A 23,467-nucleotide genomic window follows, 5' to 3' on the forward strand; every position below is an offset into this window, starting at 1 on the left:
TTTCCAAAGGGAGAGTTTGCTATTGTAGCTGATGCTGACAAACATATTCTGTAGACAAGGCTCCAGGCTGGATCTCCTCCCTTCCCGTTCTTCTGAAGGAGTGGCAGAGAGCTGCCCTTTGCTCCCCTGCTAGCCGGAGGGGGCAGCTGCTCTGCTTTGTGTGTTTCATCCTCATGAGAGGAGTACAGATGGGATTTTTCCTGTTGGAAGCCTGTATCAAAGCCTCAGTTGTGCTTCCTGCCATCTGAAGGTTGGTGCCGATAGTGGTATTGAGCTGTCGATGAGCTAGATTTGCAGCCAGACATGGAGGATTATTGCAGTTCAGCTACAAATAGCAAGTTCTGCTCATGTTCATCCCCACAGGTGCTGCAGAAATTGGTGCCACTGCAAGGTGGCTGTGGTCTGTCTGCCTCTGATGTTAGGACACTGGCTTCACAGGTCATCTGGCCAGACAGAGCTGAGAGGATAACTTGTCATTTTACAAGATGGCCTTGAGGGAAGGGGAAGGTGGAGGGATGCTGCTACTGTAACATATACCGTGCTGCAACCCAGTGCACGCCATAGTTTTTGCCATTCTTGAGGTGGTTATAGTCTAGGTTAGACAGAAGCTTGAAAGCTGAGGTGACAGTAGAAAGCCTAGAAGGGGTAGAAGGGACTGGAGCTTTGTTACCCAGACCTGGCTTGTGCTGTTTTACAGAGTTCAAGGGAACTTGTGTCAATGGCCTTTAAAGGAATTTCGTGGCAGCGAGGTGGCCACATCTCTCCTCATACCACTTGTTTTTCCAGTTCGTTAACCAGGGAAAAGTCTATCCTCATCTCTCTCTCTCTTCCCTGCACACCCCCACCCCCTCTTTCTCTCTCTCTCTCCCTTTGTCAGAGGGATTGATACTTCCATGCAAACAGGAAGAGAGGCGAGAGCAGCCCTGTGGCAGTGTGACTGAACTCCAGTAACCTCATCTCCTTTTTCCTCCTTTCAGTTGCAGGACCAAGGGCATCTGGCAGTTGGGAAAGAGGGAGGGAGGAAACAGAAAGGCACAGCCCATTTCAGGATCTTACCCACCCTGAAAGCAGTCACATGTATAATCTCTTTTCCTCTTGCTCTTTGTGTTGACATGGCACTCTTTGATCAGGCAGAAACTAAGAATTGAAGACAAGCGCAAAACCAAAACCTCAGCCTTTGACAGCCTCAGACAGGCAAGGAATAATGAGAGGCAGGTGAGAGGGCATCTACTGCTGGATGAGGCATGTGAACAGGAGAGCTGACTTGCAGAACTATTGCTGTTGGGGTGAGGAGTTCCTTTGCAGAGCTTGTAAGGTTCTTGGGGGAGACTGGAGTCAGTGCCTTCTGTGTTGATCTGATGTACAATTTGGAAAGCCCTATTCCCAAAATGGAGGGGATCCACAGGCTATGTAGGGAAGAAGCAGATCCTGTGGAGTGAGTTTGATTTTTTGTTTTGTTTTGTTTTGTTTTACGTGGAGCAAAGCAAAAGTACTTTGGGCTGATTCTGTCCTGAATTATTGCATTCTGTTTGGTAGTACAGTTGTGCCTTATGATCCTAATCACTTTGCTAACCCATTTGTTCAATGAACAGAGACTTCTTTTTGGTTTCAGTCTTATACTCCTTTTTACCTGAGCTGGGGTAGAACTGGTATGGAACTTCTGTTGCTGCCACTGTTTGTTTATAATAGCATATTCTGTTGGTCAAGAGTATCTAAGTTGTATTAGGTTCAGATTCAGAAATGTCTACAGACCTCTTTGCATCTCTGTTGTAATACAAGGTCTAACTTTGGAAGGGAAATTATGGAGAGTGCCTGCTAGTCTCTCAGAGCTCACCTTTAGGGTGTTTTTCTGTAATAGCCTGCCTTTACCTCCCTCTGTTTCCTTCTATTTCTTTTAGGTGTACCATCTTTCAGAATAACACCTTTCATCCTGCTGTACGCCATTATTACATCTTCCTGCTCTCTTCCCAGTACTCTTTCAACCAAGTAACACACGTTTGTTTATTTTAATGGGTTCAGTTGTTAGTCGCTTTTGCTATTGTTCTTTGAACTCTGGTATGGCATCCATACCTGGACTTAGGTAGGTGATGGCATGCTGTGTGTGGAGACCAGACTAAAGCCAAAGGAAGTCTTCACAGTGAGAACAAGGTGCTGCAGTGAGAACCCAGTCAAGCTCAGGAGTGCATCAGTTCAAAGGAAGAGAAAATGCATGGGCAAAGGCCGTGCCAGAAGTCAGCAAAGTCATGGGTAATAAAGGAGTTGGTCAGCAGCAGGAGTAAAAGCCAAAGTAAGAGGAGGGGAGTGCCTCTAAAACTCAGAGGTAGAGATGCAGAGGTGGGAATAAGACCCAGAGACTTGGTGGCAAAAGACCAGAATGCAGCTGCCTGTCCCTGAGGAGCAGGCTGTGCAGCCAGGAGTGACTGGTAGGACTCTTTCGCATAGTTGTCAGAGGTGGCAACAACTTGCAAGGCTCACAGGCCAGTGCTGCATGCTTGGGCAGCTGCTCGTTGTCAGATGAAGCTTAGCTTGACAGCAAGTGAAAGCTATCAGGAGGCTGTAGCTTTTTTTTTTTTATCAGCTTGGAACCGGTAGTGGCTTGCAGACTCCGTCCAGTTTGTGGTTGTCTTTGCTTCTGAGAGATCAAAATGGATAATGCGATTTCAAGCTGTGTCCCTGCAGTTCTCTGTGGAGAGGGATTTACAGCGGGGGCACAGAGCTAGTCTTGGTTCCCTAGCGTTACAGACCTGTTCTTTCCATTCTTTGTAAACATACTGTTCAAAGATCAATCTTTATGCTATGCCGTTGCGCTGCTTTGCACACCTTGCATTTCCATGGCTTGCCCCTCCCATTGACAATCTGAAGTTGATTATTTTTCCTCATGAGTTTGAACAGTTTTCACATGTAATATTACATCATTTTCAAAGTCACAGATTTGCACAGGATTCTTTTTCTGCCCTGAAATGTGCAAGTGTCTCTTTCAACTTTTTCTTAATTGAAACCTGTAATATGTGTACTTTTGCCCCACATTTCTTGAGAAATGTGGTGATGCAGAGGGAAGAAAGGAATGAGCCAATATGATCTGGGAATAACCTTTGTTTATCTGAGATAGCTACAAGGTAGTACCAAGTTCCTTGGGGAGGTTTGTGAAAATACTCTGGCTGCTACACCAGAGATGGTATAGGAAGAGCATTAGGTCACAAAATACTGGTTGCTCCTTACGAAAGGATTGGAGCAGTGGTATCTCCTAAGGGGCTTAATTCTTTGCTGGTGCTGTAGGGTCCTGTGAAATGTCAGTCCAACCGTTTTTGTTTTTTTTTTTTCCTTGGCCATTTAGATATGCAACCAGCTTTTGATACACAAGGTAACATCATGACTGTGTGAGTCATGCATTTAGATTTCAGCAGAGACCCTTATGCGCTATTGTGAGCCCAGCTTTCAGAGGTAGATTCAGATTGGGTGCTGGCACTTCTTTTGCATGTCAGAACATATTTAGAAGCCAAAATGCCAAATTATATCCCTGCTCTAGGTACCTGTGGAAGATAGCCCTTCCTATCAGATGCATTTGTTCACTGACAGCCTGTTAGGCCTGTGCTGAAAGGCACAGTCCTGTTGGCACACAGCTGTGTGATATGTGAGCAGAGTCATGTTAACATATGTATACAAATGTAAGGTCTCTTCTGCTGATGCTGACATGCTGCAGAGTGCACACTTGTGATTCGTTACCAAACTGAAACATGACCATGTATTTTCCCTTGGCAGAAAGCTGTAGGATTTTGTAATTTACAGGACCAGGTCTCTGACCAGTAAATCCTGTTTTGAAAGATGCCAGAGACTTGCGCAGACTTCCTAAAAAGCTACCGTTTCCTCTGAACATCCAGTATTTGGAGGTAAAGAGCTTGTTGTGCTATTCCTCTGATTATTCCTGCACTCCACAGTACAGTTTCTTCAGAGATGTGCTTGTATCTGGTCTGGTTCCTGATCCTTAAGCTTCTCACAGGAAGCACGAAACAAGGAATACTGGAGAGAGGACAGACCTGTTTAGCAGAAGTCACAGTAACTGCGTCTGGCTCATTTGGTTTCTTCATGTGCTGTGCTATCCAGTGCTATCTCCTTTACTTGTCCTCAATGGATGTGGGACAGAAATTAGGCTTATTGTGTAGCTTTGTGTCTGTTGATGACAGGTCAGATCAAAGACTTCCAGAAGAGTGCATAAGTGCTTCAGCTGGGCTTGGACGAGGACTCAGATGAAGTAATGGGATGAGACGAGACCATTGCTGGAGGAAGTGATAAATGTTTCTGGCACTTAGCATGAGGTGCAAGAGTCAAGGCTGCCACCTCTAGTTTCTGTTAACAGTACTTTCTGTTGCAAAAGTGCTGATCTTGAGACCTTCAGTATCAGAGTTGTTCTGTTATCTCAGAAAAGAAAGGGAGAGGAAAGAAATGGAGTAGGGCAAAGCTGGTGGCAACATATTTCAGAAGTGTTTGGTGTCTTATTTGAGACCTGAGTGGCGAAGGCTGGCAGAAAACAGTTTCCCTTAGCCTTTCATCTATATGTGCTTCCTCACTGGAGTATGTCTGCTTATCAGGTTCCTCTGTTCTAGATGCTGCGTTAGAGAGAAGTCATTGCTTCATCTTTTATCACTTGGCCAGTCCTGGTTTCTAAAACTGACAGAGTTGACACAGACAGTTGGAGGCAGCACAGTAGATTATGTCAGGATGACAGCGTTCCCTTTTGCAGTTAGGGCTTGCATCACCCTTGAAGTGGTGGTGCAAATTGGAAGATGTGAACCTCTAGTAATGTGATTATTACTACAAAACTCGACAAGATTTTTAGTAATTTGAAAATAATCCTCATGTATTTCTGTGAAAACTTAACTCCCTGGCCTAGTCATACAGCCTCTCACTTGTGTGCCTGTGAGGAAAATGCTAGTTTAGGTTTCTTTACCTAGCAGCAGAATGCTGCTGTTTGTAGTTAGGTCAGTTTTCCACAGCCTGCAACTGTTACTGCATCTACAAAACTAAAAAATTCTGTGTCTTAGGAGCAGAGAAGACAAGAGGCCTCTCCTATCTGGACTATTCTCTTTTGGGAAGGCTGGAGACTGGTGCATGAAGTAGGAACGTGTGGGTTGGTTTTACAGCATGAAGATAGTGGCTGATAGGCAATACTCGTTGCTGTGTCCTGGGTATGCACATGGATTTATACTCCCCTCCCTGTTGGTAGCTTCAGTCTTCTCAGACATTGCCAGGAAGACTGCAGTCTCTTAGGAGCTCCCCTCTGGGCTCCAGATGCCCTACTAACAGCAAGTTCTGCTCTTGCAATGTCAATCATGGTTGTGCAGATGACACAGTTTTGAAATACCATCAGTCTGTACCCTCCTCTTTTGCTTTCTGGAAAACATCACAGTTGTGTCTGGGATGCAGCAAGACTGGGTCATTGAACTGAAGGCAGGAGGGCCTGAGCGCTGTCACTCAGTCCCTCAGCTGGCGGATCAAACTCTTGCTTTGAAGAATTACTGTGATACTGGTGATTCATTCTGCACAATAATTAATGTTTGAGTGAGCCTTTTGCATGGTTTAAAGGAATTTGGAGATGCACCGAGGCAGTACACTTTGCTTTCTCGTTTCATGTCCAAACATGTCCAGAAGACATCTGATGTTGGCCCCAGTGAGGAGCTTACATGAGACTAGGAATACAAGTTGGGTTTGGGTTTGTTTCAGTGAAGTTCCTGTCTCCATCTGATGCTCTGTGCTTCTCCACCAGGTTTTCAGTTGCTGTAGGATTTACTGTAGAGACATTTTTTTAGAAAAAGAGTTGATTGTCATAGCCACATTGTTCCTTTGAGGGCTGTGAGTCTCTGAATTGGTTGCAGATCACATCAGTTTGGTTGTGCTGTCCCACAATAGTTCTTCATCCTTTCTGTGGCTTTTAAGTTTCCTATTTGCTGCCACTGCTTTTATCCTAGATAGTCTGTTTCTCCACTGATTCAGTGGCTGTGTGCACCAAAGGGGAGGGAAGCTCTGAATTCCTTATACAGTCTGAGTCTGTGTTTACAAAGGTCATGTGAGTTAATATGCCCTGTGGTTTTTAACACCTGCATCTATTATCTGCCACAGTGTAATGGGAGATGGCAGGACCTCAGCAGGCATGACAGTATGACTGCTTTTATACTTGATGACTGTTTCAGAGTGCTGGGGGATGGTGTGGTTTGTGGAAGTATTGCTTTCATCTTTGCCCTTGGCATTCTAAGACAAGTTGCACAGTCTGGTCTAAATACCCAGGAGGGAGGAAGGGACTTGGGGCTGTGGTCCTCTTCTCTTCCCAGTCAGCACTGTGGTGTGTGAGGCATGCCCCTGCTCACCTGATGCTTTTGTCTGAGCTACGGCACAGTTTTCTGCCACCTCCTATCTTTCACAGAGTGGCAGGCTTCCAGTCCTGAACTGAATCACTCAAGTTAAACTGGTACAGGCCTTTAACGTAGTTGCTTTTTAAATCAGTTAATCCCTTTAGCTTTCATTGGTAAATCACTGAGTTAAGATCAACTGATCAAATGCATGTTCAATCAGATTAGGGGTGTTTACATTAGCAGTTTGCATCAGTTTCACTAAGTCTGTGCAGCCCAACCAGTAAGGCCTTTTTCTGTGCAGGTGGAGCTTTTGGGAAAAAGTGATTTGGTTTGCTTTCCAGGTTCAGGTTCTGTAGTGGAGTTAGTGCTGCATAATAAAGATGCTTGTCAGTTTGGTTTCGAGGTTCCAGAAAAGGGTATTGTCAGAATGTTGGTGGTGAATCTGTTTCCTGAGGCTGGTGTAATCATTGTTTTCCATAGGTATGATGCTGGCTTTCAATTTGTCACCCTCATCTTTGGTACATCATTGATCTTTGGCACAGCTTTTGGCTACTGATATTAGTAGGGAAATTTGATGTTTTGTCTTTGCTAAATGATTGTATCAAAATTGTCTTTTACAATTTTCTGTGCCTGGGTGTACTAATCTTTTACCTGTTACCACAGTTTCTTAAAATACTGAATTTCAAGAGCATACATATTGATAAAACACAGTTAATTGTCACTTTTAATAAATAAGGAAACCAAGTCTTGAAGCTTGCTTGTGATGCAGCTTGTAATAGATTTTGAGAGTTAATAGCCTCAGTAATTGCACTCTTGCCTCTTTCGCATCTGTGGGGTTTTGTTTGTTGTTTTTTTTTTTTTTTTCCTACAGGTCCTTCCTTTCTGACTTTCAGTAGCAGAGAGAAACTAAAGACGTTGAAGAAAGACGCCTGTGGCCTCTTGCTTGGCAATAACAATGCTGCAGCAATGAGATTATAGTGAGCCCTTCCTGTGTGGCCTCCATGGGTCCCACTCAACTCAGCACACAGGATCATGGGAAGAGGGTGGCAAGTGTATTTGAGATGGAGGAGGAAGGGCTTTCGCTCTTCTCTGGCTCAGAGAACCCTCCTGAGCATGCAGGTATGGAAAAATTTTTACTAAATCCATGCAAGCTAAAGGCTATCCATGCTTTCAGCTGCAGGCAGAATTGATACTTGGCAAAATTTTAGAGTGAGTTCTGCTGTGCTTGAGGTACTCTGAGAGAATGTCTAAGAATAGAATCGGTTACCCATAGTTGAAGATGACTGGGTTTATCTGGGTGATAAATGTATTGAATACTTTGTTTATTTGACTTCTAGAGACTAGGTCCGTGGCAGCAAAATGAATTTCTTTTTGTTAGCCTTATCAAAAAGCTGTTGAACGGTAAAGCTTTACTACAGGTGACAATCCAATAAGGGTTAGTGATGCAAAGAAATAGAAGCTTCCTGCAGATTCATATAATGGAAAGACAGTAGAAGTTTTCTCTATGCATTTCTGAGGTTAACTGAGGTTAAAAGAGTATCAGGAAATACAATTGAGATTTTGCAGTTGTAATTGCGGCTGATGCACACAATCCCACCCTTTGAAACTGTAAGAAGACGTAGTGTAACATCTCTGGACAAGTAACAGGAAAAAAAGGAAGGCACAAGTGAGGTGTCCAGTATAGTATCAGCAACTTAATGGAAATACGACAAATAAATGTATTTGAACAGTGAGGCAATGGGCAATTCTGATATAAAAAGAAGAGGTGATCTGAACATTGAACGAGGAGTCACCAGTAAGTAGAAACAAAGAGAGTAGTTGAAAGGTCAAGATATTTTACCCAATAAAAGTCCTTAAAACAAATTTGAGGACAGTAAAAGAAGACAATTGACAAAATACAAGGAAAAAAGCCACAAAATGTGGGAAAAAAAAATATTAAATAGGAGATCTACCAAAGGAGGAGGACCCTAATGAAAGCTAAAGTTGCAGAGAAGGCATTCATGCTTGATGCATCTCAAATTATTTCTGTGTTATCTCTGATTACAGAAATTCACAGAATCACAGACTGTTAGGGGTTGGAAGGGACCTTGAAAGATCATCTAGTCCAACCCCCCTGCCAGAGCAGGACCACCTAGAGTAGGTCACACAGGAATGTGTCCAGGCGGGTTTTGAATGTCTCCAGAGAAGAAGACTCCACAACCTCTCTGGGCAGCCTGTCCAGTGCTCTGTCACCCTCACAGTGAAAAAGTTTTTCCTTATGTTTATGTGGAACCTCCTGTGCTCCAGCTTGCACCCGTTGCCCCTTGTCCTGTCGTTGGCCATCACTGAGAAGAGCCTGGCTAATAACAATAATAAGCTATATAACGGAAATGGTTAGTGTTCAGAGATGGAAAATAATTTGCACAGATCAAAGAATAAGCCTATCTGTTTCAATAAAAGTCATAGGAATGGTAATCAGAGGTTTATGTAGCATCTTAAAGACAGCTAAGAAATCTGCAAGATCAACAGATCCATCTGGTGGAAGTCATTGGATTACTCTGCTGTCCCTCAGAAACATGTGAACATCATTTGAGGCTTCTGCACCGTTGTTATACCAGTTAATAGATATGCAATGGCAGACTAAGTAATTTGAAATAACTGTAGGCATTGCATAATTTCCTCTTGGTAATAGATTGTTTGAAGAGAAATACAGTAGAACTAGAGAGGGGGAATATCAGAGACTTAACGTTTCTGATGACATTTTCCTGCTGTCCAATCTGCAATGAGAAGTGCAGGCCAAAACAAGTGACCTCCAGACCTCTAAAGTCAATGGGATTGAAAATCAATACCAAGATACTTAAGTCTGTGAAAATCAGTATCTGGTGAAGAACACTAATGGTAATTTCTGAGACTGACCTGAAACTATGTACTATTTCAGGAACTCAAGCAGAATAGTAAGTGTAACTGAGAGTAAAGATAGAAGGATTAGAACCATACGTACGAAAATGAGACATGCCATTGTAACTCTTATGCTGATCAGGAAATGCAGCAGCCTTGTCCTGCAAACCAGTCCCTGTGAATTGACTCCAGTGTAAAGGCTTTCCAGGCATATCTAAACAATCTGGAGACTTAACAAGACATGCTGTTTATAATCTTTATGAACAGCTGCCATAGAAGAATATGTAATATCTAACATACAGAAAAATACTTGTACTATGAGCTGTGCAGAAGGACATGTCAGATGTCAACATGGCTAGAATTAAAGGGAATGAAAAGAGATGGCTAATAGGGAGGGAATACACAAAAAACATCGGTAAGCATTTGGCTGGAATCCTTAAGGTGAGACACGTTGGAATAGAGCAAAGATGTTTTCAGAATGCACAGCCAGTGACAAGATTAAAGTCCATCAGAATGACATAGGAAGAACTCGGAGATGCTGCACAAGATCATCTGAAATGTAAAGCAGTAGTGAAGGCTTTATGTTTCAGATGGAATAACAAGGTTTAGTAAATGAACTGTCAGTATGAGAGTGCTTCAGTTTTAGGACTGGGGACCACTCTTCAAGAAGTGGTGATGGCTTCGGGGTTCCAAAGGTTCACAAAGCTTATGCAGTGTGCTGCTTGCCTCCTTATTGCCCCTAACTCCGTGAAGTTGCTGTCTTCTGTCTTGACAGTTTCCCCAAGTGTTCAGTTACAGGGATTGCCTACTCAGTCTGCTTTTTGTACGGTCACAGTTTCAGCACTGGTTTTCTGCGACTGTTTGACTGCTGAACCATTTTTCCTTATCCTTGTGTGTGAGTATGGCAGAGAATAGAAGTAAGAGAACTGGAGGTGAGTTCTGAAGAAAATTACTGTCTGCACAGTCTTGGATTTCAGCTCAACTTTTTCGCAGCTCTTTCTCACATTTCTCATAACTTAGCTATCACTCCTGCTGATGGAAAGTGCAGAAGAACGTCTGGCCTGAGCGTGTTTTAGCTCTTTCACTCCTATTTTGGAGAGGAGCAAGGATGAAGCTGTATCTGCTTATATAGTTGAGGGGAAACTGTTTGGAATATGTCAATAGTTGGTATGTTGCAGAAGATATGCTTGCCCAGAAGGGGATTCTGTTAATGTGAGACTTGATCTTTTCATCTGAGTGTTTGGGAGATAGTGGGTTTGAGTGAGGGTATCTGTTATTGTAAGCAATGTTTGCAACAGCTGCAAACACCATGCTTCCCTCATGTGTGTGGGTTTTCTTTTTTTTTCTTTTATTTTTTTTTTTTCCTTTTCATTGGTACTATTCATTTTGGTAGAAAATCCCCCCCTGAAGCGGAAGAAGGGTCCAGCCCCTAAGATGCTGGGAAATGAAGTGTGCAGCGTGTGTGGGGACAAGGCCTCTGGCTTTCACTACAACGTGCTGAGCTGTGAAGGCTGCAAAGGCTTCTTCCGCCGCAGTGTCATCAAGGGTGCACAGTACGTCTGCAAGAATGGCGGCAAGTGTGAGATGGACATGTACATGCGTCGCAAGTGTCAGGAGTGCCGGCTGCGCAAGTGCCAGGAGGCAGGCATGCGGGAGCAGTGTGAGTGCAGGAAATGGTGCTGGCGGGAGCACTGTGGTGCTGGGACGGGAGGCATGTGGGGCCAGGCTGGGGGCCAATGGGTGTAAGGAAGTGGGCAGCCTGAGTGCTGGGAGGTCTCTTGTGAGCCATGCAGGCTGCTTGTGGAATGTGTGTGGGAAGTCACTCAGAGCTTAGCAGGGATCACATGGAGAGGTGAGGCTGTTAGTGGAACAACACAGGTGTGCTGAGAGCCCCAGCCCTGCTGTATTCCTTGAACATGCTATTTTGTAAGAACTCCAGGGGATATGACATCAGAGGAAAGACTCACAACTGAGATTTATGCATTCTTCAGTATGCTGTCAACTGTATTGGTAAACTCAGGCTTCTGTCTGTCTTGTGATCAGGACTTCAAGGTTGGTCACTGTGCTCCTTGAACAGCAGGCACTTTCCTTTTGCCTTGTACTGTGAGCTTGTGACAGAGGTCAAGGACAGCACCACAGTACCGCAGCTATGTTTATGCAGACCTGATTTTGTTGCTCCCTTTAATGAACGTTGTGATTTTTCCCACACGAGCCATAAGACTGCTGTTTCTGAGTATTCAGTAGTGTCCCTGCTCACACATTTGGAGCATCCCAAGGCATTGGGGTTTCATTCTGTTATTGACCAAGACTGACCAAATGGTGCTTTGTTAATGTTAAATCTGTGTGAAGTCTACTTTTCTGACATCCAGTACACCCAGAACAGTGAGGAACAGAGAGTATTTTAGAAACATAAAAATATTTCTGCTAACAGTAAGGCCCACTGAGCTGCACCAAGGAAACATGCTGTTTGGTTTTTTTCAACATGACACGCAGCACACCTAACATATGCAATCAGTACCTTTGTTACACTGGTGTGTATCAGCATTACGTATGTTGTCTTTGCCTCATTTCCTCCTGCTCCTGAGAGCAACAGAACAGGTGTATTTGAAAAGCTACGTCCAAGGGTACCTGTCCACTTTGCTACTCTTCTGTTGCAGGTAGATACCAGACAGCCTCCATGTGTTTCTGCCTTTACTTGTTTTATGTTGAAGACAGCTCAGGAAAACTGGGCCAAAAGGAATCTTTGGGATGTTATTATCAAGTGCTTGGCAATTCTTGTCGACACTGTGATCCTCACTGCAAATTTGCTTTGTTCATCTTGACAGAAACTGAGGGCTTTTTCCTCCAGCTGTTTCACTTGGAAGGTCATTCTAGAACTTCCCTCTACTAATTGTTGGAAACATTCTTCTGATTCCCAGACTGAAGTTATTCATGGCCGGTTTATTGTTCTTAAGCCAGTGTGAACCACGAAGTCAAATAGTTTCTTCATGGCAAACCAAGTAACTTAGATTGCTTTGAATTTAGCATGGTGTAGAAGCTTGCACATAGGCAGTTTTCAAGATTCAGTAATATCTGGTCACTTGTTACTTGACTATAAATTCTTTGTGCATCTTGAGTCCCAAGATGAGGGACTGTGATTGCTTGGATCAATTACTTCCCTTTTTAAACTAACGCTGTGACTAGCATTCTCTAATCTTACAGATCCCCCTTAATTTTGTAATTGTATTGAATGTCTTTGCTGTTAGAATTGTAATTTTTGTGCATGTGTACTTGTGCGCACATCCTCCCTGTTGGAAGTTGGGGATAAAGGTTACTCTTAGCTTCAATGTACTACTCTTTGTCTTCCCCTCCAATCCTGTGGACTGTCCATTTCAGAATGCTCTCTCTCTGTTCTCTATTTCTTGTCTACATGTTTAACGTGATTCTTTTAAGAAGTTGAAGTATATACTTGTTCAGTTTTGTGACCTGCCTTCCCATGTAGCAGCCAGGTTTTCTTGTTACCTGTGCATAAAAAATGGCCAAAGAATCTTTCACCACTTTTAAAATCTTATTTAAAAAGTCAAGCTTTATTTTTTTAATCTTTGTTCCTGAAGATGCAGGTTTTTCCAGTCAGTCCCTTTTCTGCTTTTTGTTAGTTCATCACTAACATACAGAATGATTCTCTTCAAGATAATCCTTGCATCCATGTATGTCTGGTAGTTTCCTTTTTTTTAATTATTTTTTTTTTGGATGCAGCTTGCAGATAGTTTTGGTAGCTTTGACTTAGAGAAACAAAAAACGTCCTCTACATTCAAATCAGTGAATTTTTCACTTAACTTAGTTACAGGCTGTTAACAGTGGTTTTGTATTTAAATAGCTAATGAGCAGTGGGTCCAATCAGATTTTTCTGAGTTGTTTTACTCCGTACGTTACATCTAAATGGCATATCCTTTGACTTCATGACTGAAGAAGACTTCTAGCCCTACTCCTCAAGGACTGCAGTCCTCAGTTTATTTTGTGCAAAGCTATTCTGTCTTTATTGGTCTTGCAGTATGTTACTGTTCTACAGTCTGCTGCAGATGGGCTGTGTAGAAAAATGTCCTTTCACTCTTGACCTCCATCCAGTACTGCCACTGACTTCTCAAGAGGAAGATAAAATGACACAAGCTGTTAATTTAGCAATATTGGAAAAAGACACAACAGCAGGATAATATAAAATGCAATGGACACACTATGGTATGTGAAGAGACCACCTCTTGGAATCTGTTATGACATGACATTTTGGGGAATTGCTTAAAGTGGCTGTTGTCTTTCTGAGGTCTGCAGAAGAGAGCTTCAGTCCTTTGTGAACACTTTGCGTGACAGTACGATTAAAAGAAAGACAATGGAACATGATAAAGTGAGAAAAAGAGGGAGAAATAAATTTAAGTGTCAGTGTCTACTGTCTGTGTTGTGTACACTCTGATATACCAGATACAGGCAGCTGTGATTTCTGCTTCTCCATCCACAGCGTGTTACTCTGTTTAGTGTGGTTTCCAGTGTGCTTTTACGTCATGATTGATCATTGGCTATTCCTGCTTTAGATGTTCTGTCTGAAGAACAGATCCGACTGAAGAAGCTGAAGAAGCAAGAAGATGATCAGGCTCGGACGGTCGTGGTGCGTCCAAACCCTCCAAATCCGCCAAGCCCTTCCCACAAACTGACGCCTGAACAGTTGAGCATGATCAAAAAGCTTGTGGCCGCTCAGCAGCAGTGCAACCAGCGCTCATTCACAGACAGGCTCAAAGTGACGGTAAAAACTCTACCAGTGTACTCAAAATAAGTAGTAGTGAAGTCTGGGGAGTCAGGGTTGTGGGTAAATTATTTGGGAGAACAGAGATACTTTAGGCATTGCATCTGTGGGCTAAAGTTCTGTAAAGAATAGCAAGGGGTGGTATTCCAATGTGTCTCATTTTCTTTCTCTGTTCACTTCATCTTCTTATCCTTCTGCCCTGCCTCCATCTTTCACATATACACACTGTCTCTTCCCATTCCCACAGCCGTGGCCCCAAGTTCCTGACCCTAATAACCGTGAAGCAAGGCAGCAGCGTTTTGCTCACTTTACAGAACTTGCAATTATCTCTGTGCAAGAGATTGTGGACTTTGCCAAGCAACTACCTGGCTTCCTGGAGCTCACCAGGGAAGACCAGATCGCTTTATTGAAGACATCTACCATAGAGGTGAGAGTTTGGCTCCACCACAATACATAGTAGCAGAGATGAAAGAATTTGGAGTACCCACCTGGAGAACTGGTTCCATCCCTTTTTTTGGGATGGCAGGCTGAAGGACCTCAGCTATGGGACCATTACTGCAGTGCCAGGCTATACTGGCAAGGGGCCATGGAGGACCATGAGGCAAGAGCCTTGGTGGTGGTAAGCAGGTATTTCCCCCTTCCCAGAAGCAAACACCACAAAGGATGCAGCAGAATTTACCTTGGAATTTTTAAACACTATGAGATAAACTGCTTGGAGGGTTTTTGTTGGTGTTTTCGGTTGGTTTTTTTTTTTTTTTTTTTTTTTCCAAGATGCTCTAACACTCAGTGAATTATTGCTGTTGTAACATTCTTTCCTGTCTTTAAATAAAGTATACCTATTTCTGGTTTCAGGTGATGTTGTTGGAGACATCTCGGCGCTACAATCCAGAGATTGAGAGCATCACCTTTCTTAAGGACCTGAGCTATAATAGGGATGACTTTGCCAAAGCAGGTGATGGATTAGACAGGTTTTTCTTCCTTCCTTGTTCGTTTTTAATGTGGGCTGCTGGAAATAGTATGTGGGGCCTTAAAGCTGAAGTCGGATGAGAGGTTTAGAACAGGACCAGACCAATAGCCCCACAAACTGTTTTTTGGTTTTAACATGTGTTACTAGCTCAGTTCATGTCTGTCTTTTTTTTTTTTTTTTTCTTTCTTTTTTTTGTGGGTGCAAAGTTGCTTTGGAAAATTTGGACTCTTGCAGCATGAAAATCTCGCTGTAAGAATGCACCTAGGGCTAGTAGGTGGTGTGAACTTCCTTGCTGGTAGAGATCTGGCATGGACATGTAGTTTTAGAGCCATATCACATCATAACAAATCAAACCCCCGTCTTCTCTCCTTTGCAAGTATACCACTTGCTAATCTGGATGCATGCTTTGAGTGATGACATTAGTATGATTACCTTTCGGTTGATACGAAGTCTAAAAGAAAGACATTCAGGTGCTGGAGCAGGTCCAGAGAAGGGCGACAAAGCTGATAAGGGGTCTGGAAAACAGGTCTTATGAGGAGCGGCTGAGGGAACTGGGGCTGTTCAGCCTAGTGAAGAGGAGGCTGAGAGGAGACCTTGTTGCTCTCTACAACTACGTAAGAGGAAGTTGTAGTGAGGCCGGTGTTGGTCTTTTCTTCCAAGTAACTAATGACAAGATGAGAAGTAATGGCCTCAGGTTGTGCCAGGGGCGATTTAGATTGGATATTAGGAAAAATTTCTTTACTGAAAGAGTGGTTAGGTGTTAGGTGGTGGAGTCACCATCCCTGGAGGTGTTCAAAAGATGTGGTGCTCAGGGACATGGTTTAGTGGTGGGCTTGGTAGTGTTAGGATAATGGTTGGACCTGATGATCTTAGAGGTCTTTTCCAACCAAAATGTTTCTATGATTCTATACTGAAGATTCCTGCAGAGTGCTTTAGACATGTCATCAGCTCAGTATACGACGATCTCTTTCTGAAGTCTATTTTTCCAGGAGCAATGAGTGTCTGTAATTCAGATGAAGTAATGGGAAGTGTGTCTCTTCAGCATTTCTGAGAATGAGACTTTGGCTGTCCTTCATGTGATTTTTGTGATTCCTTGGGTAGCTATTTAGTGATTTATACTTGAGATGACTTTTGTATACAACTTTCCTCTTTGATGCTCTTCCTGGTAGCCTTTTCTTCAGATTATTAAGAGGACAAAAAGCAGGCAGCCAGAAAGATTCCCTTCATCTTGTTCATCTTTCTCTGATGCAGTTGTACTGCAGGAAATTAGAAACTTGGATGCTGTTTTGGGGGAAAGGCCTAAAGGCTTCAGCATGATTGTATAGCACATAGCACAAAGAGATCCGATTTGACAGTGGCCTCTGTATGTTATGACAATAAATATCAATGCATATCTGCCTGACTGTGTTTGTCAGAGAAGGTGATTGGAAGCCTACATCAGGCTCTACCTCAGCTCTCCCAGCGTTTTTGAACGGAAGGAAATAGCATAGTTCAGACTTCTTGGAACTATATTTTCACTCAGACAGACTTCACATTAACCTGGAGCATGGGATTAAAGCTTTCTTTGAAAGCAGGAGTGCTGCTGGGTTTGAAGGAGGTGATGGTGTGAGAGTGGGAAGTGTAGATGTTGTGGGCTTCTGACTTTTTGACGGACTTATCTGATAGTTGATGTTGTGTTCCTGGTAATGTGCTGTGGGGCATTTAAGGCTCTAAGAAAACCCAGAAATAGTGTCATTTTACAGTTAGAGCCTGACTCCTCAAACGCTGTTGGTGGTGGTCATCAGTAGTGGTGGGATGTAAAAGGAGGTTTCAGCCACACGTGGAACACGGTTTTTCCCTGCCTGTCTGTCCTCCCCCCTCCCTGGCATACTGCAGTGGGTTTCTGGCAGCTTATTCCATGAGAGGGAGGGAGAGAGAGAGAGGAGACAATTGTCATTGCCTCACCTTGTTTTCTTCTGTTTGTTGCAGGTCTGCAGTTTGAGTTTATTAACCCCATCTTTGAGTTCTCAAAGGGAATGAATGAGCTACAGCTCAATGATGCTGAATATGCACTTTTAATCGCCATCAACATTTTCTCTGCAGGTAAAAATCCAGGGAGATTTGAAAAGCTGTAGCAGTGAGTCAGAGAGCAAAGAAAGTAGAGTTAAGGAAGCTGAAGAGGAGTAATAGAGGGTGTATAGGTTCTAGTGATAAAGGGAGCGTGTTACTACTTCTGCTTAGGTTATTCACTATATTCTGAATTTTCTAGTGCCACCTCCGGAGGAAATGAGATTCCCCACTGCTGGGAAACTGTGTAGGAAAAACAGCCAATATTTATCTTCCTCATTAGAAAGTGCTTTTATTGTCCCCTTAATGTGTACCTGGCATCTCTGGTGTGATGCGGGTCGCACGGCACGAGTGACATCTAGTGGTCAAGTAGAGATACTCTGGGTGTGAGACCAGTATTGCTCTGGGCCAGGACAGGGCTTTGCGAAGAAGCCACCTCTACTCTTTATTTCTAATTTCTGTCTTGTGACCCGAAAGATGATTTTTTTTTTTCTTTCTTCTTTGTTCCTGTTTTTTAATTGGTTCAGCTGCTGGAGACACTTTCCCATTTCTTCCTGAATGGGCAGCTTCTCATCTTCACTGGGACAGGAACGTGAGACCAAACACATGTAGTGCTGTTTGGTCTCTCTAACTTTCCATCTCTGTAAGATGGGAATCCCCGTGTGCAGTAGACATCGCTGAGAAAGAACAGTTACAGAAAACTGACGTAGCTGCTGCAGTAATGGATGACTCTCCCAGTTGTGCTGGGTGAATTCTAGATGAGCTTTTGGGGAGAGACCATACTGCGGGACTGGGGTTAGGCAGGTATGTTAAGTCCGGTGACGCTGCCTGTGGCAATCTGCTTACTTCTAACCTGCTTTTTGTCAGACCGACCAAATGTGCAGGACCAGTCCTTGGTGGAGAGGCTGCAGCACACCTATGTGGAAGCCCTTCATTCTTACATTTGCATCAATAGACCAAATGTAAGTACCTGACCAGAACCTCTCCAATGATGATGCAAACTGGTTTTGTGTTTATGCAGGCACAGTTCCTGCAGTACTGTATGTAACAGTCTCTTGCTGCCTATACTGTCATGCTCTTCCGTTCTGTGGCTGTTTGGTAGCAGCTGTATGTGTGGGATTTGTGAGCTGTCACAGCCTGCTATCCTGTATCATGTTCCGTTGGTCAGCCAGCATGGAAAGTGTGGAGTTTTGGGTGCAGTATTTATGGTGTTCCACATTGCCACCTCCTGGAGAATGCCGGGTTTAGAGGAAGTCAGGATTGTGGTTACAATGCATCATCTGGTGTGGTAATTTTTTTGAACAAAATTTTAGTGTGAACTTACTAACAGCTGTTTATTTTTCTGACTCTGCAGGATCGCCTGATGTTTCCACGGATGTTAATGAAGCTGGTCAGTCTTCGGACACTAAGTAGTGTCCACTCTGAACAGGTGTTTGCTCTTCGGCTGCAGGACAAGAAACTCCCTCCCCTGCTCTCAGAAATCTGGGATGTGCATGAGTGACTGCATGCTCCCAGGGCACTGATGTGCTGACATAATGCCATCTCCCAGCCTTTGCTAATGAGAAACCAGCCTCCCCTCTCCAAAGCACTGAACTCTGGGCTAGGCAGTGCAGGAAGTGACGAGCCTGGGGTTTCAATGTTGTCATGAAACTATGCAGGAGGCAACTGGGGTAGATCCAGAGGGAGGGGTTGGTTTCGATGTAGTGCCCATACCCCAAAGGAATAACGTGAAACATCTGAAAGCGGTAGAAATGAAGACCTTCTCCCCACACACATACACCTCTTTCTTCAGGATCTTTCTCTTCTCTAAGCATGTCCTGAGGGCTTGCCCATTGATCCTTTCCTGTTGTTGACTATGGAAATGAATTTGCAGGAACTTGCCAGACCCTCTCTATTGAGAGTAACCCAGCTCAAAAGGCTTCTGCAGGGTCCCCAGTGTAGCTGGATCTGAGGAGCTCAGGGAAGTCAATGTGGATGTTCTAGGGGTTTCACTGGGTTTCTTATAAATAAAATCTCTTGTATGTGCTGCCATTTACAATGATTCCAAGGGAAGTACCTATTATTTCTTTATTATGAGACTTCATCTCTAGAGCTGCCCTTTCATTCTGGCCCTCCTTTGGAAAATAATTCCTCTAATGTGTGGTGCCCTCTGTCTAACAGGGACGTCCTCTGGGCAGGGAACATTTGTACGTCAGAAAGATGTCAGGCATGAAGTAGTGGATTTTCTTAATGTAATACATTGCAGTTTTATCTCATGGTGATTCTCAGCCAGTTCAATTTACCTTTGATTTGCTAACAGCTGGAAAATTCTAGTTCAAAACAAATCAGGGCATAGATTTTATCTTTAGGGGCGGAATAGAAGAAAGATAGGTGGGAAGAATTGGTACCTAGGCAAGGTAGGTGTGGTGGAAGGATCTCAAAAACTTCCAAGAATCTGGAGCATGTGGTGGTGTGTGTTTGAAGGTGGGTGTGAAGATGTATTGGCCAAGGAGAGAGGACACACTGTATTTAGTGAAATATGTGGGCATTGCGTAAGCTATGGGCTGCACAACTCTCAATCATGGGCTACCGGAATATTGGGTGTAACCAGATCCACTTGCATCTTCTTCCTTTTGCCAAAGTCTTTCCAACGTACTTGCTGAAAGTTTTTGTGATGGTCACCATTTATGGAGGTCCCTCCTGTATGAGGAGTGCCAACCAGTTTAGAATCCTTTCATCACTTTGGGCACTGTGAGATCCACACTGGATTTATGCCCCAAGTTCTTAAGTACCTACATCCATAAGTATTCTAGGATTTACAGCAATATTTTGTCTGACAGAAGAGAAATATACTGTTGTAAAACATGTTCCTTGTTTTCCAAGAAACAACGTTATGGCTGATCTCAGAATTGTAACCTTAAGTATCCTGGTAGCTTGGTCTCATGAGTCTTCTCTGTCATAGGGGTCTATATTTGCTTGCCCAGTGAGCATCCCAAGAGCCTAGGTTCACATGGCTCTTTTTTGTTTATTTGGTGGGTGTTTTTTTTTTTGCTGTGTATCTGAGCGCTATGCCCGTGGTGAGGGTATTGTGTCCATTTTGCACTTGAGGTTGGTCCCCTGCCACTGGCCTTCACTCTGCACCTTTGTAAAGCACTTGTAACAATCTGTAAAATAATCTGTTGGTTTTTTATAACTCATTGCAATTGCAAAAATTCTTGTTTAAATCTGTATTTTTAACTAATCTGTTTGAGAAATGTTAATGTTTATATAAAAGAATAAAGCCTAATACAGGATTTTTACATTCTCGGATGTGCTGTCATTAGACTGGAAGAGGGCGGAATAGATTTTTGATGTCACAAGCTCAAAGCTGATACGAAAGGTTGGGGAGAAGCAAGAAGTGGTGAAAAAGAAGTAGCAGTGCAACCCCAGGCAGTTTCTTTGGGCCTCTGCTACAAGATTTTAGCTTGCTATGCACCTTGATGTGTGCCAGAGCTGGCAAGTATGTTAAGTGGATTAAGTGCATGTCATGAAGACCGTGAATTATCCATACATACCTCACCTTGATTTGTACGATTACATTCAGACTTCAACCCTTTTATTCCATGTGTTCTGCTCCCATTTTCTGCCTGTCATGGCTCACCAAAATTGGGAGTCCAGTGTGTCGCTAGCTGTTGAGTGAATTTTTGGCAGAATTCTAGCTGATACCTGGTATCAATACATTAGAAATGATCAGCATAGGAGAAGCAACAGGAACAGCTGTCCATACATGTTACCTTGAAGGGAATGGTAGAACAGGGGAAGCGGAGAGCTGTCCAGCATTAGCTGCTGCCTAAACACTCTGCCATCCCCTGCACAATGGGAAAGGAAAGCAATTGTCAATTCAGCAAGGCTCTGCACCACAAGCTATTCTGCTGAAGCCTCTGCATTATTTAGTATAAAATCCAAATTGGAAACTACTAAGCCAGAGGAAGAGAGAATAGGAATAGACTTACAGGAGACCGCGGCAGGGTATGAGATGGGGAGTAGTGAGCAGAGCTTGAGAACTCAAGCCAGCCCTGCGTGGATTAGAGGGCTGCTGGACCCTACTGCAAGAATTTACTAAAGATGAGATTGCCACTGCGTCTTCTGTTAACAATGAAGCTGCGGCTTCATTTTTAGCTTTTCTTCATTTTGAGCTGTATCTCATTTTTATTAATTTGAGGAGAAAAACTGCATGTAGATTTGAGGGATTTTCAAGGTACAACCCATAATGTTGCTGTTGATGGCAGTGGTGAAAACAGTGATTTTCCTTGGCTCTGGCTTCTCCATTCCTTTTCATTATTATGTAATCAAATATAAGTTCCTTATTTACATACTCGCATTCTCATTTTTTTTTTAAAGTGCAAGTTGGTACAGAATTAGGTTTTAGTTTTATAGCAGCTTCCCAAAGTAGCCCAGCGAGCTAAAGTAAGCAAGTGTAGGGGAGGAACTTCCCTTGAGATCAGTGGCCCTCTGGACTTTTATATTTGCAAAATGCTACCTAGGCTTGAGACGCAGTCCTGCTGCTGTAAGTCTCTGTACCCTATCCATTTCAAATAATTTTGCTAACTTGGCCACTGGAGAAATCCTGGGGTGCTGGAACTACAGTCTCAGGTGGTGTTCCCTGTTGGCTGTACCCTTAGGCAACAGCTGTGTTTGCTCACAATCTATTCAGATCAAGGGGGGGGGGGGGGGAGAGAAAAGATGGATGTTTCTGAAATCCCAGTTCCTCTGCAATGGGCAGAATATAGATGTGGAATATTAAATCAAGTGTTTTACTATTTTGCCACCTTATTTTTTTTAAAACCATTGGGTAGTTTTGGTTGCATTTTGGGTTTATTTTAGTAATTTTGGTTTTGTTAATAAATGGATTTGTTTGTGCAGTGTACTGGCTTATAGGAGCTTGGAAGGAATTAAAAAAGCTGTATCTCAAGGTTCTAATAACCAAATTTTCTTGTAAACTTACGAAGCCAGCAGCAAATCAGCAAGTAGCTCAATACAGGGTGAAAGCACACAGCACTGTGTGTCCTTGTTGTAAGGTGGCCTTTCCTTGTCAGTGTGGCTCTTGCTGGCCTTGCTTGCCTAGAGCCAGGTTTTGTTGTGGGGCTTCACCTTCTGCTTGCTGGGACGAGGTTTGAAAGCAGTTATTCGAAGCTTCACGTGGCAGAAATGCTGGAAGTGTAGAATCTAGGGTATCTTCACCCAGCCTGGGCTGGACGCAGCCTCATTTGTGTCTGCGCAATGCTTTTTCCCTCCCTGCCATCTTCCCTTCAGCCTGCCAGCTGCCCCTCACCGTCCCCGGCTGACAACTGAGGGTGATGACGCCGAGGGCCGGGGCGGGAGCGGGCTCCGGGGGTGCGGCCTCCCGAGCCCCGCCGGCCCAGCCCGGAGGCGCGGCTGAGGCGCCTGGCGCGGCCTCGCCGCCTCCCCTCTCCCTCCGCGCGGAGAGCGCGGCTGCGCGAGCCAGCGGCAGCGCCCCCCTGCGGGAGGCTGATGGGGTGGCTCTCCCCGCGGTCGGTGTGAGTGGTTCGCTCCGCTGCTCCCTCCCTCCCCGCGGGTGGCGGTGGCGCGTTCCCCTCCTGGCGCTCGATGCGGAACTGGCCGAGCGGCGCAGAGCGGCCAGGGGGCGGCGGCGGCTGGCAGGTGAGCGGGGGTAGCTCCGCCGGGCTGCGGAGGTGAGTGTCCGTGCGGGCCGGCACGCAGGTGGCGGGATGCGTGTGCATGCACGCACGTGTCAAAAGCGGGGAGCCAGCCCTACCGCCGCTACGCGTGGGTCGGGTAGGAGAGCGGGGAGCCCGGCCGGCCGGCGCTGCCTGAGGTCATCCGCACTTGGACAGCTGGCGGCTGGGCTCCCCGCCGCCCGCCTCTGGCTTTGCCGCAGCCGCCCGGCGGGCCCTGTGGTGATGCTGTGGTACGGCGGGCGCTTCCGCAAGGTCACTGCAGGAGAGGGCAGAGGTGGTGGCCCGCCGCTCCGGGGAGTGGGGCCGGCCGAGCTTTGCTCCGTCTTCCAGGGGCTCTGGATCCAGGGGTGCGCGGGGCCGCTCGCCTCGAGGGCCCGCTGTACGGCGAGGCCGCTCGCCTCGAGGGCCCGCTGTACGGCGAGGCCGCTCGCCTCGAGGGCCCGCTGTACGGCGAGGCCGCTCGCCTCGAGGGCCCGCTGTGCGGCGCGGCCGCTCTGGGCTGGCGCCGCAGGGCTCTGCCGGCGGCCGGCCGGTGGCGGAGCGATCCCCGGGCAGGCACGGGCAGCAGCCCCTGGGGGGTCGCTTGCGGGTTTCCGGCGGAGCAGAGGACCGTGAGGTGCTGGGGCTGGCCGGCCCTGGAAATGGCGGCGTGGCCGGCCGGGGAGGGGGGCTCGGCCGGCGGCGGGTGTGAGGGCGCGGGGCCCACCGCCCTGCCGCACAGCGGGGCGCCCAGTGGGCAGGGCAGGGCCGGGCCTGGGCCTCCCAGCGGCTTTTCCTCGCTCCA

At 45.1% G+C, this 23,467-nt stretch overlaps 1 protein-coding gene across 5 annotated transcripts in view; it reads left to right on the plus strand.

Moving 5' to 3' along the window:
* The window catches only part of NR1H3 (nuclear receptor subfamily 1 group H member 3), a 28,914-nt gene extending 8,637 nt beyond the window's left edge, over nt 1-20,277 (plus strand). For 4 of the 5 annotated variants that reach the window (XM_086462449.1, XM_086462452.1, XM_086462450.1 and 1 more), the window contains 8 exons: nt 7,216-7,463; nt 10,615-10,881; nt 13,784-13,992; nt 14,240-14,419; nt 14,845-14,944; nt 16,928-17,041; nt 17,873-17,967; nt 18,360-20,277. In XM_086462449.1, coding sequence (XP_086318575.1) covers nt 7,346-7,463; nt 10,615-10,881; nt 13,784-13,992; nt 14,240-14,419; nt 14,845-14,944; nt 16,928-17,041; nt 17,873-17,967; nt 18,360-18,506 — 1,230 coding nt within the window. In that variant the 5' untranslated portion in view covers nt 7,216-7,345 and the 3' untranslated portion in view covers nt 18,507-20,277. Of the gene's footprint in view, nt 1-7,215; nt 7,464-10,614; nt 10,882-12,582; nt 13,437-13,783; nt 13,993-14,239; nt 14,420-14,844; nt 14,945-16,927; nt 17,042-17,872; nt 17,968-18,359 lie in introns of those variants that run through there. The other variant, XM_086462453.1, reaches the window with a different exon arrangement.
* Nucleotides 20,278-23,467: the final 3,190 nt, after the last annotated feature.

This window comes from Leptosomus discolor, chromosome 3 (assembly GCF_034619465.1).
Source record: "Leptosomus discolor isolate bLepDis1 chromosome 3, bLepDis1.hap2, whole genome shotgun sequence".
NCBI lineage: Eukaryota > Metazoa > Chordata > Aves > Leptosomiformes > Leptosomidae > Leptosomus > Leptosomus discolor.